At 42.3% G+C, this 16235-nt stretch overlaps 1 protein-coding gene across 14 annotated transcripts in view; it reads left to right on the top strand.

Annotated features, from left to right (window-relative positions):
- The window catches only part of LOC139380814 (microtubule-associated protein 2-like), a 169326-nt gene that overhangs the window by 141961 nt on the left and 11130 nt on the right, over nucleotides 1–16235 (top strand). For 7 of the 14 annotated variants that reach the window (XM_071123892.1, XM_071123879.1, XM_071123882.1 and 4 more), the window contains 7 exons: nucleotides 6600–6661; nucleotides 10003–10168; nucleotides 10814–10870; nucleotides 11529–11695; nucleotides 11925–12071; nucleotides 14943–15098; nucleotides 15879–15971. In XM_071123892.1, coding sequence (XP_070979993.1) covers nucleotides 6600–6661; nucleotides 10003–10168; nucleotides 10814–10870; nucleotides 11529–11695; nucleotides 11925–12071; nucleotides 14943–15098; nucleotides 15879–15971 — 848 coding nt within the window. The remainder of the gene's footprint in view (nucleotides 1–6599; nucleotides 6662–10002; nucleotides 10169–10813; nucleotides 10871–11528; nucleotides 11696–11924; nucleotides 12072–14942; nucleotides 15099–15878; nucleotides 15972–16235) is intronic. The other 7 variants (XM_071123887.1, XM_071123889.1, XM_071123881.1 and 4 more) reach the window with 6 other exon arrangements.

The following is a 16235-nucleotide window of genomic DNA, read 5'->3' on the forward strand; positions in this document are numbered from 1 at the left end:
ATCCTTACAGTTGTTTGAAGCATCTATTTTTGTTACATTTTGCTAAATTATTTTGTTGATCTAATTTTGTTTATTCTGTCTCATTTGTTAGTTAATTTGTCATGTTCAGTGTTTGCATTTTATTAGAATAAACTCATTTGTTATACATTTTTCATTTGACTTCATTTTTCAAATGTGCTTGTTGTGAACAGTCAGTCGCTCAACTTTTTGGATTTCTTTTATTATTTGCTATTTACTTTGAAATGCATCTTTCTTCTCCTCAGCTCCCATTTTCATTCTGGGTTTCTCTTTTCTGGGAGATGGTTCGTTTTGGTAATTTAATGTTACTGCTTCAGAGCTACAGTTGAAGTTGGAAGTTTACATACACTTAGGTTGGAGTCATTAAAACTGTTTTTTCAACCAATCCTCAAATTTCTTGTTAACAAACTATAGTTTTGGCAAGTCGGTTAGGACATCTACTTTGTGTATGACACAAGTCATTTTTCCAACAATTTTTCCAACAGACTGATTATTTCACTTATAATTCACTGTATCACAATTCCAGTGGGTCAGAAGTTTACATACACTAGGTAGACTGTGCCTTTTAACCGCTTCGGAAAAATGATGTCATGGCTTTAGATGTTTCTGATAGGCTAATTGACATCATTTGAGTCAATTTTAGGTGTACCTGTGGATGTATTTCAATGCCTACCTTCAAACTCAGTGTCTCTGTTTGACATCATGGGAAAATCAAAAGAAATCAGCCAAGACCTCAGAAAAAAAATTGTAGACCTCCACAAGTCTGGTTCATCCTTGGGAGCAATTTCCAAACGCCTAAAGGTACAAACAACAACATCTGTACAAACAACAGTACGCAAGTATAAACACCATGGGACCATGTAGCTGTCATACTGCTCAGGAAGGAGACGCGTTCTGTCTCCTGGAGATGAATGTACCTTTGTGTGAAAAGTGCAAATCAATCCCAGAACAACAGCAAAGGACCTTGAGAAGATGCTGGAGGAAACAGTTACAAAAGTATCTATATCCACAGTAAAACGAGCCCTATGTCGACATAACCTGAAAGGCCGCTCAGCATGGAAGAAGGCACTGCTCCAGAACCGCCATAAAAAAGCCAGACTACGGTTTGCAACTGCACATGGGGACAAAGATTGTACTTTTTGGAGAAATTTCCTCTGGTCTGATGAAACAAAAATAGAACTGTTTGACCATAATAACCATTGTTATGTTTGGAGGAAAAAGAGTGAGGCTTGCAAGCCGAAGAACACCATCCCAACCTTGAAGCATGGGGGTGGCAGCATCATGTTATGGGGGTGCTTTGCTGCAGGAGGGACTGGTGCACTTCACAAAATAGATGGCATCATGAGGGGGGGAAATTATGTGGATATATTAAAGCAACATCTCAAGACATCAATCAGGAAGTAAAAGCTTGGTCGCAAATGAGTCTTCCAAATGGACAATGACCCCAAGCATACTTCCAAAGTTGTGGCAAAAGGGCATAAGGACAACAAAGTCAAGGTATTGTAATGGCCATCATAAAGCCCTGACCTCAATCCTATAGAGAACTTGTGGGCAGAACTGTAAAAGCGTGTGCGAACAAGGAGGCCTACAAACCTGACTGTCACACCAGCTCTGTCAGGAGGAATGGGCCAAAATTCACCCAACTTATTGTGGGTAGCTTGTGAAAGGCTAACCGAAACGTTTGACCCAGGTTAAACAATTTCAAGGCAATGCTACCAAATACTAATTGAGTGTATATAAACGTCTGACCCACTGGGAATGTGATGAAAGAAATAAAAGCTGAAATAAATCATTTGCGCTACTATTATTCTGACATTTCATTCTTAAAATAAAGTGGGGATCCTAACTGACTTAAGACAATACATTTTTACTAGGATTGAATGTCAGGAATTGGGAAGAATTGAGTTTAAATGTATTTGGTGTAACTTCTGACTTCAACTGTTTGTGTACATTTTCTCTCTTTCTCTCTGTATTTAACAGATTCTCCATCTCTTACCCTCGCGCCTAACTTTATCGGTCTCTTTTTAACCTTTGTAATGATTGCAACTTGTTTGCTGTGAAAGAACTACAGTGAAATAAGTGTGTTCTCCCAGCATTTCCCCAGAGCAGGACAGTATTAGTCCCAAATGGCACCATATTCCCTATATAGTGCACTACTTTTGACCAGAGCCCCTAGTGAACAGGGTGCCATTTAGGATGTAACCACAGCCAATTAAACTTACACCTAAAAACTGTAGTGGTTGCCAAGCAACTGGTAGTTTGGCAGCTCTCAGATATTGGTGTACCACATCTGACACAGATCTTCCACAATAGAGATATTCACTGAGTGTACAAAACATTAGGAACACTTGAGTTGCTCCCCGTTTGCCTTCAGAACAGCCTTACTTCGTCGGGGCATGGACTCTACCAGGTGCCGGAAAAGCTTTACACAGGGATGCTGGCCCTGACTCCAGTGCTTCCCACAGTTGTGAAAAGTTGTCTGGATGTCCTTTGGGTGGTGGACCATTATTAATACACACAGGAAACTGTTGTGTTTGAAAAACCCAGCCACATTGCAGTTCTTGACACACTCAAACCGGTGCACCTGGCACTTACTACCATAAGGGTGGCTACTTTGAAGAATCTAAAATCTATTTGTTTAACACTTTTTTTGCTTACTACATGATTCCAAATGTGTTATTTCATAGTGCTGATGTCTCCACTATTATTCTACAATGTAGAAAATAGTAAAAATAAAGAAAAACCCTTGAAGGAGTAGGTGTGTCCAAACTTTTGACTGACACTGTAACTCTAAGTCACTCTCTACTATTCCAGAATCTTTCTAAATTACTGCATTGCCCTAATTAAATAATTCAGGGGGTGAGATAGAGGGTGGCATGGGAGGTGCACTTATGTAGTGCAAAATACTGCATTCTGTATGATTTTCTTCCAAAGCATTGGAGACAGACCTTTTCTCTAACAGCTTGAATAGGGTATCAGCCAATTCCCTCATTGTATACAGTAATACAGTGTAATTATACAGTACTGTACCCGATTTAGGGCTAAATTACCTCTCACAAACTTTTCCTTAGTTGTTGACAGAAGAGGGGTAACTGTTTGTCCAATAGTTTGTCAGTTAGATTGTGTTTGTACAGGCTGTAGAGTGGGTGGCGTGCTTCAGCCACAGCTGTTGTGTGCGTGTGGGAGAGTTTTGTTGTGTTGCTGTCATTCTGTTGTAATGTTTAAAGGAGTAGTTTTCTTTTTTTACAAACAGATATCTATTTGTATGTTATAGAAATGTCCAGACCTCTTTTATGTGATTTCACATGATTTTGAGAAACGTACCCTAAACAGGAAATCACTTCCTCATCCTTGATGTGCAGTATTGGGGCCCCAAAAACACATGAACAAAATATGTCATTTTAGAAACGGCAAAGCTCTCAGTATAGTGATTGCAGATTTTAGCTCCAGGTAAATGTTGTAATTCTTCAGCCATTCCTGAACCTGCGACTAAAAACAAGCTACATATGGGCAGTACCATAACAAGTGTTCTAATGATTCTGTCTCTTAGGATGGTTGTATCCCCCATGTATACAGTGGCAAGAAAAAGTATGTGAACCCTTTGGAATTACCTGGATTTCTGCATAAATTGGTCATACAATTTGATCTGATCTTCATCTAAGTCACAACAATAGGCAAACACATTGTCCTTAAACTAACAACACACAAATTATTGTATTTTTCTTGTCTTTATTTAATACATAATTTAAACATTCACAGTGTACGTTGGAAAAAGTATGTGAACCCCAAGGCTAATGACTTCTCCAAAAGCTAATTGGAGTCAGGAGTCAGCTAACCTGGAGTCCAATCAATGAGGAGATTGGAGATGTTGGTTAGAGCTTCCCTGCCCTATAAAAAACACTCACAAAATGTGAGTTTGTTATTCACAAGAAGCATTGCCTGATGTGAACCATGCCTCAAACAAAAGAGATATCAGAAAACCTAAGATTAAGAATTATTTGACTAGCATAAACCTGGAAAGGGTTACAAAAGTATCTTCAAAAGCCTTGATGTTCATCTGTCCACGGTAAGACAAATTGTCTATAAATGGAGAAAGTTCAGCACTGTTGCTACTCTCCCTAGGAGTGGCCGTACTGCAAAGATGACTGCAAGAGCACAGAGCAGAATGCTCAATGAGGTTAAGAAGAATCCTAGAGTGACACCTAAAGACTTACAGAAATCTCTGGAACAAGCTAACATATCTGCTGATGAGTCTACGATACGTAAAACACTGAACAAGATTGGTGGTCATGTGAGGACACCACGGAAGAAGTCACTGCTGTCCAAAAAAACAATGCTGCATGTCTGAAGTTCGCAAAAGAGCACCTGGATATTCCACAGCGCTACTGGCTAAATATTCTGTGGACAGATTAAACTAAAGTTGAGTTGTTTGGAAGGAACATACAGCACTATGTGTGGAGAAAAAAAGGCACAGTACACCAACATCAAAACCTCATCCCAACTGTAAAGTATAGTGGAGGGAGCATCATGGTCTGGGGCTGCTTTGCTGCCTCAGGGCCTGGACAGCTTGCTATCATCGACGGAAAAATGAATTTCCTAGTTTATCAAGACATTTTGCAGGAGAATGTAATGTTATCTGTCTGGGAAGTTGGGTGATGCAACAGCACAACGACCCAGAACAGGGAAGTAAATCAACAACAAAATGGCTTCAACAGAAGAAGAAAATAACCTTCTGGAGTTGCCCAATCAGAGTCCTGACCTCAACCTCAAACCTTGAGATCATGCTATGGCATGATCTCAAGAGAGCTGTTCACACCAGACATCCCAAGAACATTGCTGAACTGAAACAGATTTATAAAGAGGAATGGTCCAAAATTCCTCTTGACCTGCAGAAAACTTTTGTTTGAGGTTATTGCTGCCAAAGGAGGGTCAACCAGTTATTAAATCCAAGGTTTCACATACTTTTTGCACTCTGAATGTTTACACGGTGTGTTCAATAAAGACATGAAAACATATAATTGTTTGTGTGTTATAAGACTGTGTTTGTCTACTGTTGAAAATAAGATTACATTTCATGACCAATTTATGCAGAAATCCAGGTTATTCCAAAGGGTTCACAAACTTTTCTTGCCACTGTATAACATTCTATTGGTTGCAAGAATTCTATATAAGTAATTTAAATTGTAAAACTGAATTTTTGACTCCAGTGTCGTTAAGTGTATTTGTTCATAAACCATGTGCCATGGAATGGGTACATCGAAAATCTCTTCCCAACTATTTAGCTGTATGGCACTGCTGTCAATGTTTGGTCCTTAAATGAAACTGGTATATTTTTTATTTAGCACAATTTTCTTCAACCAATTTTGGTCTTTAATGCAGGGCCGTCAGACAAGTCCCTTAACTTCTCCCCCTTCCACTTGCCTCTTCCATTTTTGGAGTAATGCTGCAATTAATTGGTTATCATTTTGAATAGAGCAGACATTTCCATATATTTTTGTTAGCTGCATGTGTGACATAACTCCACCAGTCCTATTTATAAAATAATTTATGAAGATAAAACCATTTTTAAAAAAACTCCCAAAATATATATATATATTTTTTTAACCAATTAGTATATTTGAGTTTAACCATATTTTCTCTAATATTTGTTCTGTCTTTTCTGGTGGCTAACACTTATCTGTAATGTTTTATTTTGTTTTGAGCAACTCCAGATGTTTCCCATATCCAGCTGTTCCATTCTCTGTGTAGTCTGCTGCTACAGGTAACTGCCAAAATAAAGGAAACACCAACATAACGTGTCTTGATAGTGCGTTGGGCCACCACGAGTCGCCAGAACAGCTTCAATGCATCTTGGTATAGATTCTACATGTGTCTGTAACTTCCTGTGTGGAAGCAACCCATGCTTTCAATATACTTTGTATCCCTTATTTACTCCAGTGTTTCCTTTATTTTGGCATTTACCTGTAGAATGAACGCTCGAGTCGCAACAAAATTGAATATAACATTGCAGATAAAGTTCGGAATGACAAAATTCCATGTGTACAACATATAAAGACCTGGATCACTATACTGAGAGCTTTGCGGTTTAAAAAAAAACATATTTGGGTGTTTTTGAAGCCCTTGTTCAAGTTTTTTCGGGGCTGCAATACTACACAACGAGGATGAGGAAGTGATTTGCTGTTTGGGGTAAGTTTCTATAACATGTCATTTACATAAAAATAAAAAAAAATTTGGTTATCACAATGAAAACCTAACTTTTCAGTCACATGTCTAACTGTAGACCGTCTCTGTATTTCTCTCTCTCTCTCACTCTCCTCTGTCCTTCACTCTTCTCTATCTCATTTGCTTTTTCTTTCTCCTCCTTCTCTACTTCCATTTTCTCTCTCTCTCTCTCTCTCTCTCTCTCTCTCTCTCTCTCTCTCTCTCTCTCTGCCTCTCTCTCTCTGTCTCTCTCTCTGTCTCTCTCTCTCCCTCCCCTCCTACTTCTCACTGTCTCCCTCTCTCCTCTTCTCTCTCGCATCCTCTCTCTTCTTCTCTCTCTCTCTCCTTCTCTCTCCTCTTCTCTCACCTCCTCTCTTCAGTGGGTGTACCAGAAGGTCGTCGGCCCCTCAGTGTAGCTAGACAGTCCCGGGACAGAGCCTCAGTAAGTACAGCACACTTATCATAATAACGTCATGTTCAATTGAGTACATGTAGTAGGCTATCTCCCTGTTTGACTCAAACTTCAAAATGACACAAACCATTATTTGCCATTAATATCTATTGGGCATAACATAATCTGAAATACAACCAAAACAAACTACAAATGCATCCAACAAGTTTGTAGAGTCACAAGCTTGATGTAGTCATTGTGTGCTAGGAATATGGGACCAATACTAAACTTTTGACTAAATGTTATACACTCTGTGAATTTGTTTAAATACTTATGACACCTTCAAATGGGGGGATTAAATACATAAAGTGCATTCACTTCTAAACGGTAAAACCGTGATGTATGAAAATGCCTTCAAATAAAAGGTGACATTCTGTACTGTCGCTTCATTGAAAACATTTGATCTGAAATCCAACATGCTGGAGTATAGAGCCAAATTTAAAGGTTTAGCTTCACTGTCCAAATAAATATGTAGGGGAGTGTATGTGTAAATCTGGTTGGTTTTCAACAACATGTCATCTTTTGGTTCCACTTTCATTGTTTTTTGTCCTCTGATGACTTCTGTGGTTTGCAGCCTATGTTTCTCACCCATCTCTCACACACATATCCCCACTCTCTCACCCATCTCTCCCACACATACCCCCCCCTCTCTCACCCATCTCTCACACACATATCCCCCCTCTCTCACCCATCTCTTCCCACCTGTCTGTCTGTAACTCAGTCACCACCATTAACAAAGATCCCAACCTGTAAAACGCGAGTGGTCACCCTCCTGCCCCCCTGCCCTAACTCGTCCTGCTCCTCCCACACTAAAAAGAACTTGCTGGGGGAGGTGGAGCTTGATAGGCCCCGCCCCTCCTCAGGTGGGCCTCGTGACTCTACCACACTACCCAGACTGATATACGCGGTAAGGTTAGCATATGGCCCTGAACTGATCAACTGATCTCACATATGTAAATTAATACAATAATATATAACAATAAACAATATACAGTGCCTTCAAATACTATTCATACCCCTTGATTTATTCAAATTCTGTTTTCTTAAAGCCTGAATTCAAAATGGTTTAAATAAATGATTTTGTCTCAACCATCTACACACAATACCCCATAATGACAAAGTGAAAACATGTTTTTAGAAATTGTAGCAAATGTATTGAAATTGAAAGATACAGATATGTAATTTACATAAGGATTCAGACCCCTTTGCTATGACACTTGCTATGACACATCCTTGAGATGTCGCTACAACTTGATTGGAGTCCACCTGGGTCTAATTTAAATGTTTTGACATACTTTTTTTGACAAAGAAACACACCTGTCTATGTAAGGTACCGAAGTTGACAGTGGATGTCAGAGCAGAAACTATAGCATGAAGTCCAAGGAACAGTCCGTAGATCTCAAAGATAGAATTGGGATGAGGCATACATATATCTAGGGAAGGGTATCATTTTTTAATAGAGCAGTGGTCACCAACCGGTCGATCGAGATAGACTGGTCCATCTCCAAGGCATTCCTAGTCGAAACAGACATTGATGTGGAAAACCTAACCTTGTGTTCCTATTTATGATTTTTTTTTCACGTTGTTGGCAGTAGGTGCACTTGATTCAGCAACCCTGGTGCCAGGAAGGCAAAGTGCTCCCATTTTGAACCATTTTAAATGTCTGATGGTAGAACTTCACCTACCCGACAGGCCCGCAAGTGCACCTGTAGGCCTACAGCTGGCCAATCAGATAGCTCAGATCACTGTGTCTGCACAGTTTCCTCGAGCCATAGACTGTAAAAATAAGCTTTGAACGCACAGCAAAGTTGATACTGTGATATTTCACAACTTTTGAAACCACGACTAGAGAGACTCAATGAATACAGCAAAGAGCTGCTGGTTTTATAAGTAAGTTCATGTTTAAATTGTTACTAAGCCATAAAATGTGTGTTCTCCCTAATTCCACTCGCGCTACAACCAGCTGCAATGAATGAGCATAGCAAAGTGTTCCGATAAGCTTGCATTATTATTGTTATTAGCGGCTTGTGTCTTTCTTAATATTGAGGAATATTTCACTTTCTCTGGTCATAGGAGTAACAAAATTAATTGGTGCAAGAGGCAGAAATAATGCAGTGCGACTTGAGTTTTGCCATCAGCTGGAAGACTGTATACCCTTTTCTCAGTAGAGGGATGGTGAGTCAGCCTCACTGCTGCTCCCTCCCCTCAGACTTAACATCAGATGCAGGCAATCAGTCCAGTAAAAAAAATGCAATTTATTAATCTCACTCATCTTAAAATCTGAGCGGTAGATCTTGACTTGCATTGTGACTTAGAAAGTGATCTTGACTCAGAGAAGGTTGGTGACCACTTTTAAAGAGAGTTCAACATTTCCAAGAGCACAGTGCTCTCCATCATTGGGAAATTGAAAACATACGTAACTACCCAGACTCGAACTGGCCGTCTGACCAAACTGAGCAACTGAGCAAGAAGGACCTTGGTCAGGGAGGTGACCACTCTGACAGAACTACAGAGTTCTTTGGCTGAGATGGTAGAACCTGCCAGAAGCACAACAGTCTCTACAGCACTTCACCAATCTGGGCTTTACGGGAGAGTGGCTAGACAGAAGTCACTCCTGAGAAAAAGGCGCGCCTGGAGTTTGCAAAAAGGCACGCAAAAGATTCTGTGGTCTGATGAAACAGAAATTGAACTCTTTGGCCTGAATGCAAAGTGCTATGTCTGAGGAAAACCAGGCATAGCTCATCACCCGTCTAACACCATCCCTAGGGGCGAAGATTTATGTTCCAACAGGATAGTGACCCCAAATATACAGTCAAAGCAACGCTGGAATGGCTTCAGAACAAGAATGTGAAAGTCTTTGAGTGGCCCTGCCAAAGCCCAGACTTGAAAATCTTTGTAAAGACTTGAAGATTGCTGTTCACCGCCGCTCCCCATCTAACTTAGCAGAGCTAAGTGTAGAATGGGAAAAGAAATCCCCAAATCCAGATGTATTAAGCTGAAACAGACCAAAGGTGCTTCTACAAAGTATTGACTCAGGGGTGTGAATACTTGTGTAAGTTAGATATCTGTACATTTGCAAAAGTATCTAAAAACATGTTTTCACTTGTCATTATTGGGTATTGTTTGTAAACAATTCAGGCTGTAACACAACAATGAATACTTTCTCAAGGCAGGGTATGAAGAAGAATATATAAAGCTAGGCACTCTGCTAACTTCTGTAACTACTATACTAAGCTGAATGTGTGTGTGTGCATTGCGTGCGTGCCTGCCTGCATGTGTGTGTGGGTGTGTGTGCCTGCCTGCCTGCCTGCTTGTGTGTGTGTGTCTGACAGGATGGCGGTTCGCAGAGCCCAAAAAGGTCGTCCCTGCCCCGGCCTGCCTCTGTCCCGCGGCCTGCCTCTATCCTCAGCCGGCGTATCCACCACCAACCACATGACCAGGAGGAGAGCTCCACCTCTATCACCAGCTCCGGCTCTACCGCACCCCGTAGACCCACGTGTAAGTCACTTCTCCTGAGCCCTCCTCCACAATCTCCTCACCCTGATACACTGGTATCTCTCTTTCTGCCTCTCTCTTTCTCTTTCTACTTCTCTCTTTCTCTTTTGATCTCTCTCACCTTTTTTTCCCTCTCTTGATTTTGCTCTTGACCTTTCTCTCGTCCTCGCCCTATTTCCCTTTCTCTTGCCCCATCTCCCTCCCTCTCGCCCTCTCGCCCTGTCTCTTGCCCTATCTCTCTCTCTCTCTCTCTCTCTCGCCCTCTCTCTCTCTCTCTCTCTCTCGCCCTCTCTCTTTCTCTTTCGCCCTCTCGCCCTCTCTATCTCTCTCTCTCTCTCTCTCTCTCTCTCGCTCTCTCTCTCTCTCTCGCTCTCTTTCTCGCCCTCTCTCTCTTTCGCCCTCTCTCTCTCTCTCTCTCTCTCTCTCTCTCTCTCTCGCCCTCTCTCTCTCTTGCCCTCTCTCTCATCTTCTCTCTCTCGCTCTCTCTCTCTCTCGCTCCCCATCTCTCTCTCTCTTTCGCTCTCTCTCTCCCTCGCCCTGTCTCTCTCTGTCTCTCGCCCTATCTCTCTCGCTCTCTGTCTCTCGCCCTGTCTCTCTGTCTCTATCTTTCTCTCTGTTTAATCCTCTACCGCTCATCCTCTCCTCTAGCATTCAGTACAGAGGTCAGGGCGGAGCATAGGACAGGACGCGCCCCTAGTTGGACAGGTATAGAGTAACTCTCAATCTCATCCAGTTCCATCCAGTCTCATCCATGTCTAACTCGGTCCCTCTTCATCCCAACTGGTTTCACCTAGTCCTGCAGTGTCTCACCTAGTCCTGCAGTGTCCCAGCTATTCTCATCTTGTCTCACATGGTCTCACCCAGTCTCATCCAGTTCAACTCTGTGTGTTCAATATCACATCCTTAGTAAGAGATGACTAGTTGGAATGTCTCATCCTTGGTAGTTAACCACTGGGCACACACTGATTGAATCAATGTTGTTTCCACGTCATTTAAATGAAATGACATTGACCTAAAGTGGAATAGACATTGAATTGATGTCTGTGCCCAATGGTAGTAAGCCTATAGTTTGGGCTTCATTAACCTCTTTCATTCTATTTAGTACATTGTTTTATCGCATTTGTGTTTGTTTTGATCCACTCTTCATCTGACCAACTTCTATAGTTTGGTGCAGTAATGTAAGCCTGGTCCCAGATCTGTTTGTGCTGTCTTTCCAACTCATATGGATCTTAGACAACACAAAACCGCACAAATAAATCTGGGACCAGGATAGAGTAATGCTGAGAGATGCCCAACCTGATTGACCTTTGAGTAACCTCTCTATATGACCTCTGTAACCTTTATGTAACCTCCCCACACCCAGGCACACAGTCGATGCGTTCCCGTTCGCTGTGCACCACAACCCGCACCCCAGGGTCCACAGCCATCTCCCCTGGGACTCCTCCCAGCTACAGCTACTCCTGCCGCACACCTGGGACCCCTCTCACCCCTGGCACACCCCGTTCTCGAAGCCTGCTGCAGGAGAAGAAGGTATAGTCTACCTTTGAAATGGCACTCTAGGTAACCGGTTCAATAGAGCTGGGAAGGAAGCAATGGTGTTGTATGGATTTGTATTTGTATTTTATTTGAATTATTTAGCATTTATTTATTCAGGAGATCATACTGAGACATCTAATTTCCTAATGAGACCATAGTTTATCATGGAAGCTATTTATAATTTGGCAATTCAGGTCCCAATTAATTAATTCATTAATTCAAGGTGGCTCTGCTCCGCACCCCTCCCAAGTCACCTGCTACCACTCCCAAACAGCTCCGCATCCTTAACCAGCCCCTTCCCGACCTCAAGAACATCAAGTCCAAGATCGGCTCCACAGACAACATCAAGTACCAGCCCAAGGGGGGACAGGTTAGTGCACCTCCTTTGGTTACCTGATGTATCCACCCTCCCTCCCTCTCTCTTTTCTTCCTTCTCCTTATTTAACCTCCTTATGATCTGTTTCTACCTCCCTTTCTACCTCAGTCTTGTATTGTATTTGACTGATGCTGTATCTGCTAGTTCCTTTTCCAGGGCTTCTTCCCAGCCTTTCAGACCCTGTTCCTCCCTCCTCTGTCCCTCTCTCTGTCTTTCGTGTTCCTCTTCATGTTCATAGCCTGTCGCTCCCTTGTTACTGTAGCTCCGTCCTCCCTCAGTCTGTCTGTCTGGTCTCTGTTTGCTGGGTCATGGTTTTAAAAGGAGGGGAATGAGAGAAATGTCCCATTTAGATGTAGCAGCTGAGCTTTTCAAATGGCTGAGACAGAAAAAGGATGAGTGCTTGGGCGTGTTTTCTCTGTCAGGTACCTCTGTAGCTCACCATCGATGCTAGAGAATAGTCTGGAACACCTCTACCTGTCTAGCCTCCCAGATGGGATGCGTTGCCTAGGCAACCAAAGGCTCATTTGCTACAGCCCCATGCTGAAACAAGGTAGTGTCTCTAGACAGATGGTTTGCTTCCAGCAATGTATCAATGCTCCAGCTAAAACGTCTGTACAAGTTCTGGCATCAGTTGGGATAGAGAGGACGAGTCAAAAATGGGAAGCACGTCACCGGTGATGTCACTGCCATAGCTATTATTGCATTAGATAAATATGAGCACAATTCTTGCCTGCGTTTTAAGCCCTGTCTACCCAAACTAGTGATTTGTTAGGAGAGTTGACTGTCTGAAGAGGACCCTCCCATAATTATTTTTTTATTTAACCTTTATTTAATTAGGCAAGTCAGTTAAGAACAAATCATTATTTACAATGACGGCCTACAACGGGCCAATTGTGTTCCGCTCTATGGGACTGCCAATCATGGGCGGTTGTGATACCTGGATGTCTGTAGTGATGCCTCTAGCACTGAGATGCAGTGCCTTAGACCACTGCGCCAGTCGAGCGCAGTGGTATATCGGCTGTCAGATGTAAACCAAACATGCTTTTACTTTGCTGCTTTTGGGTAAAGTTACATTTATTAATTTTTTACAGTTATGGCGGTTATTTTATTTTCCTGACTGTCTCCATCCATAACCGTCAGTTACATGATTATATAATTACCGTGGCAAGCTAGACTAAACCCCCGGGCAACTGGCTGGCTGAAAGTGTCACTGACATGGGTTCCAACAGAAAGTGACAACATAACCCTGTACTCAGTGACAGGAAGTGACAACATAAACCCATAACCAGGGGTGACTGTCTGGGCATGGGGTTGCCACAGCTGCCAGGCTGTAAGTCTCCCAGCCACTCAATATTTGCACCTCAAATGATACCCTATTGCCTATATAGTGCACTACTTTTGACTAGAGCCTATGGGCCCATTTGGAATGCAGACCGTGCCTAAGTCTAACAGACTGATTCTAACAGACTTTGTTAAATATGAATCACCCCTTTGAGGAGATGGTGTTTGTTTTCTGGCTCTTTTGACTCGATGGCTCCGAAGCAGTCGGAAGGTATGATGAATCCTTTAGCAGTCTCAGTAGCACAACCCTAGACAGCAACTTAGAAATGGCTCTATGTGTCCGTAAGTGGTTCAATTGTCGGAGAAGCTGATGAATCATTTTGATAATGATAATGATGATAATTTTGAAGTTACTGGAATAGAGGGAGAATGGGGAGATTTTCTATCTTAGTGTAATTTCTTATTCTTAATGTTATGAATTGTGGTAGGCTATTTCTTTTTAAGCGTTCACTGTCTAAAAATATTTGAGTTAAGTGGCATTTCTGGCTAGGATGGATGAGGATAAACCCTTGTTTTGTTGCCTGCGCTGGTGTTGGCTACTGTTTTTGTTAAAAAGTAATATTTTGTATATAAACTTGTTTGACTTTTTGGTTATCTTTTAATTCACCTGCTACCACCTCATGTTCTTACATTGTTGGGCTACCTTCAGCATTTGAAAGGGGCCTTGGAACCCTTTAAACGCCAACACTTGCTTCTTCCTGTCTGCTGACGTATCCTACATCTCAAATGTGTCACCTAGTCTGTTGTCTTTGAGTGGCCATTGTTACTCTTCTGAATTCCTCATATCATGTCTCTTCATCTTTAGTACTACGTTCAAGTTTATAAGCCTTTCTCAGGGTTGTGTATCCTGCAGCCTTCCATCTTTATGCAGTCTGTTTTGGGGAAAGATATATTGTATATGAAGCTATTTCTTCATTCAACTGAAAGATACCTTTCATATAGCTTTGGGTCTAATGACCAGCATAGACTTGACTCAGTGCTGCTGTCTAGGACAGCATCCCAAATGGCACCCTGTTCCCTATATAGTGCACTACTTTTGAACAGAGCCCTGTAGAGACTGGTCAAACATAATGTACTATAGAGAGTATAGTGTGCTATTTTGGATTTACTCCTACAGGCTGCTCTAGGGCCTTCAGTAGGCCCTGATACGTATACACAGCCCTGTAGCATCGCAGAACCTATGCAGTACTTCCAACCAGCCAGTAGCAGTAACAGACCTACAGTAGTATCCCAGTCCTGTAGCATAGCAGAGCCCATACAGTACTTCCAACCAGCCCAGTAGCAGACCACGTGTGCATCCCAAGTGGTATGCATTACTTTTGACCAGAGCTTATTTAGGAAATAGGTTGCTATTTGGGACACAGACCAGTCAGACCTACAGTATCCCAGCCCTGAAGCATAGCAGAACCCATGACAGTACTTCCAACCAGCCCAGTAGCAGTAGCAAAACCTATACAGTATCCCATCTACAGCACAGTGACTCCCTATCTAGTTAGAACAATAATGTGTCTGCTTTTCTATCAGCAACACAGAGGCAGGGGCCAAACGGCCACCACAACAGAGCCCAAACGCAGCCCGTCGTGGATCTGGAGATTGCTCCTTCGCCTGGTCTCTCTCTCCTTATATCTGTCTGCTGCACACAGTGTGACGTGGGCCCCCATGCCAGCCAAAGACCAACTGGTATACAGTACCTTCATCTACCAAGATCCCTCTTATTCACACACACACACACACACGTGCACGCACGCAGACGCACACGCACAGTCAAACACACACACACACACACACACACACACACACACACACACACACACACACACACACACACACACACAGTCAAACACACACACACACACACACACACACACACACACACACACACACACACACACACAGTCAAACACATACACACAGTCAAACACACACACACACATAGTCAAACACAAGAGACAAACACAAACTCCCCACTGGGCACACGCTGGTTGAATCAATGTTGTTTCTACGTCATTTCAATTAAATTACGTTAAACCAACGTGGAATAGACGTTGAATTGACTTATGTGCCCAGTGGGACATGTCAAATCTTGCCAGGAAATGAAGTCCCCCTTTGACCCGAAGTTCATTTCACAGTACTCTGGTTTCTGATTTATCAAAGGTAAAGGTCTGATGCTCTGTTCTACCAGCCTTATATGTAATGGTAGAAAGGGTCATGAACTCCACCTACCTGCTGTGTTCTGTATCTACTGACATACTGTATCATCACTATTAAGACATGTAGCCTTCATCTGAATCTCCATCCAGCTCTCCTCTGATCATCATCAACAGTTGTCCTGCCTTCATACATAGCTATGTGTCTGTCCTCTTAATGCTGTGCCTATACGTCCCTTCCATAACACATAAGCCTAGCATCCATCCTCATCCTCATTTAAATAGCCACATTATATCTCTGTATTTCCTCTAGATTCAGATTTTAAACAAGAAGCTGGACTTCAGTCACGTACAGTCAAAATGCGGATCCAAGGATAACATGAAGCATTCTCCTCGTGGAGGCCATGTATGTACCTCTACCTACCGTTCTGTTCCCTCTCTCCCTTCTCCTCTCTCTGGCCTAGTAGGCTACACACTCATGTTGAACAACTGATGTACTTATGGAGACACCACTAGGCAGGGTTTCAACATTCTGATAACCTTCCCAAAATGCCCTGTTTTTCCTTGGAATTTGGGGCTAAGTTACCAGAATTTTGCACCCCTAACAGCAACTGTTGTGCAAACATTGTTGTGCGGACAAACTCATCAAAAATGTGTCAGTTGTACGGCC

This window comes from Oncorhynchus clarkii, chromosome 22 (genome assembly GCF_045791955.1).
Source record: "Oncorhynchus clarkii lewisi isolate Uvic-CL-2024 chromosome 22, UVic_Ocla_1.0, whole genome shotgun sequence".
Lineage (NCBI taxonomy): Eukaryota > Metazoa > Chordata > Actinopteri > Salmoniformes > Salmonidae > Oncorhynchus > Oncorhynchus clarkii.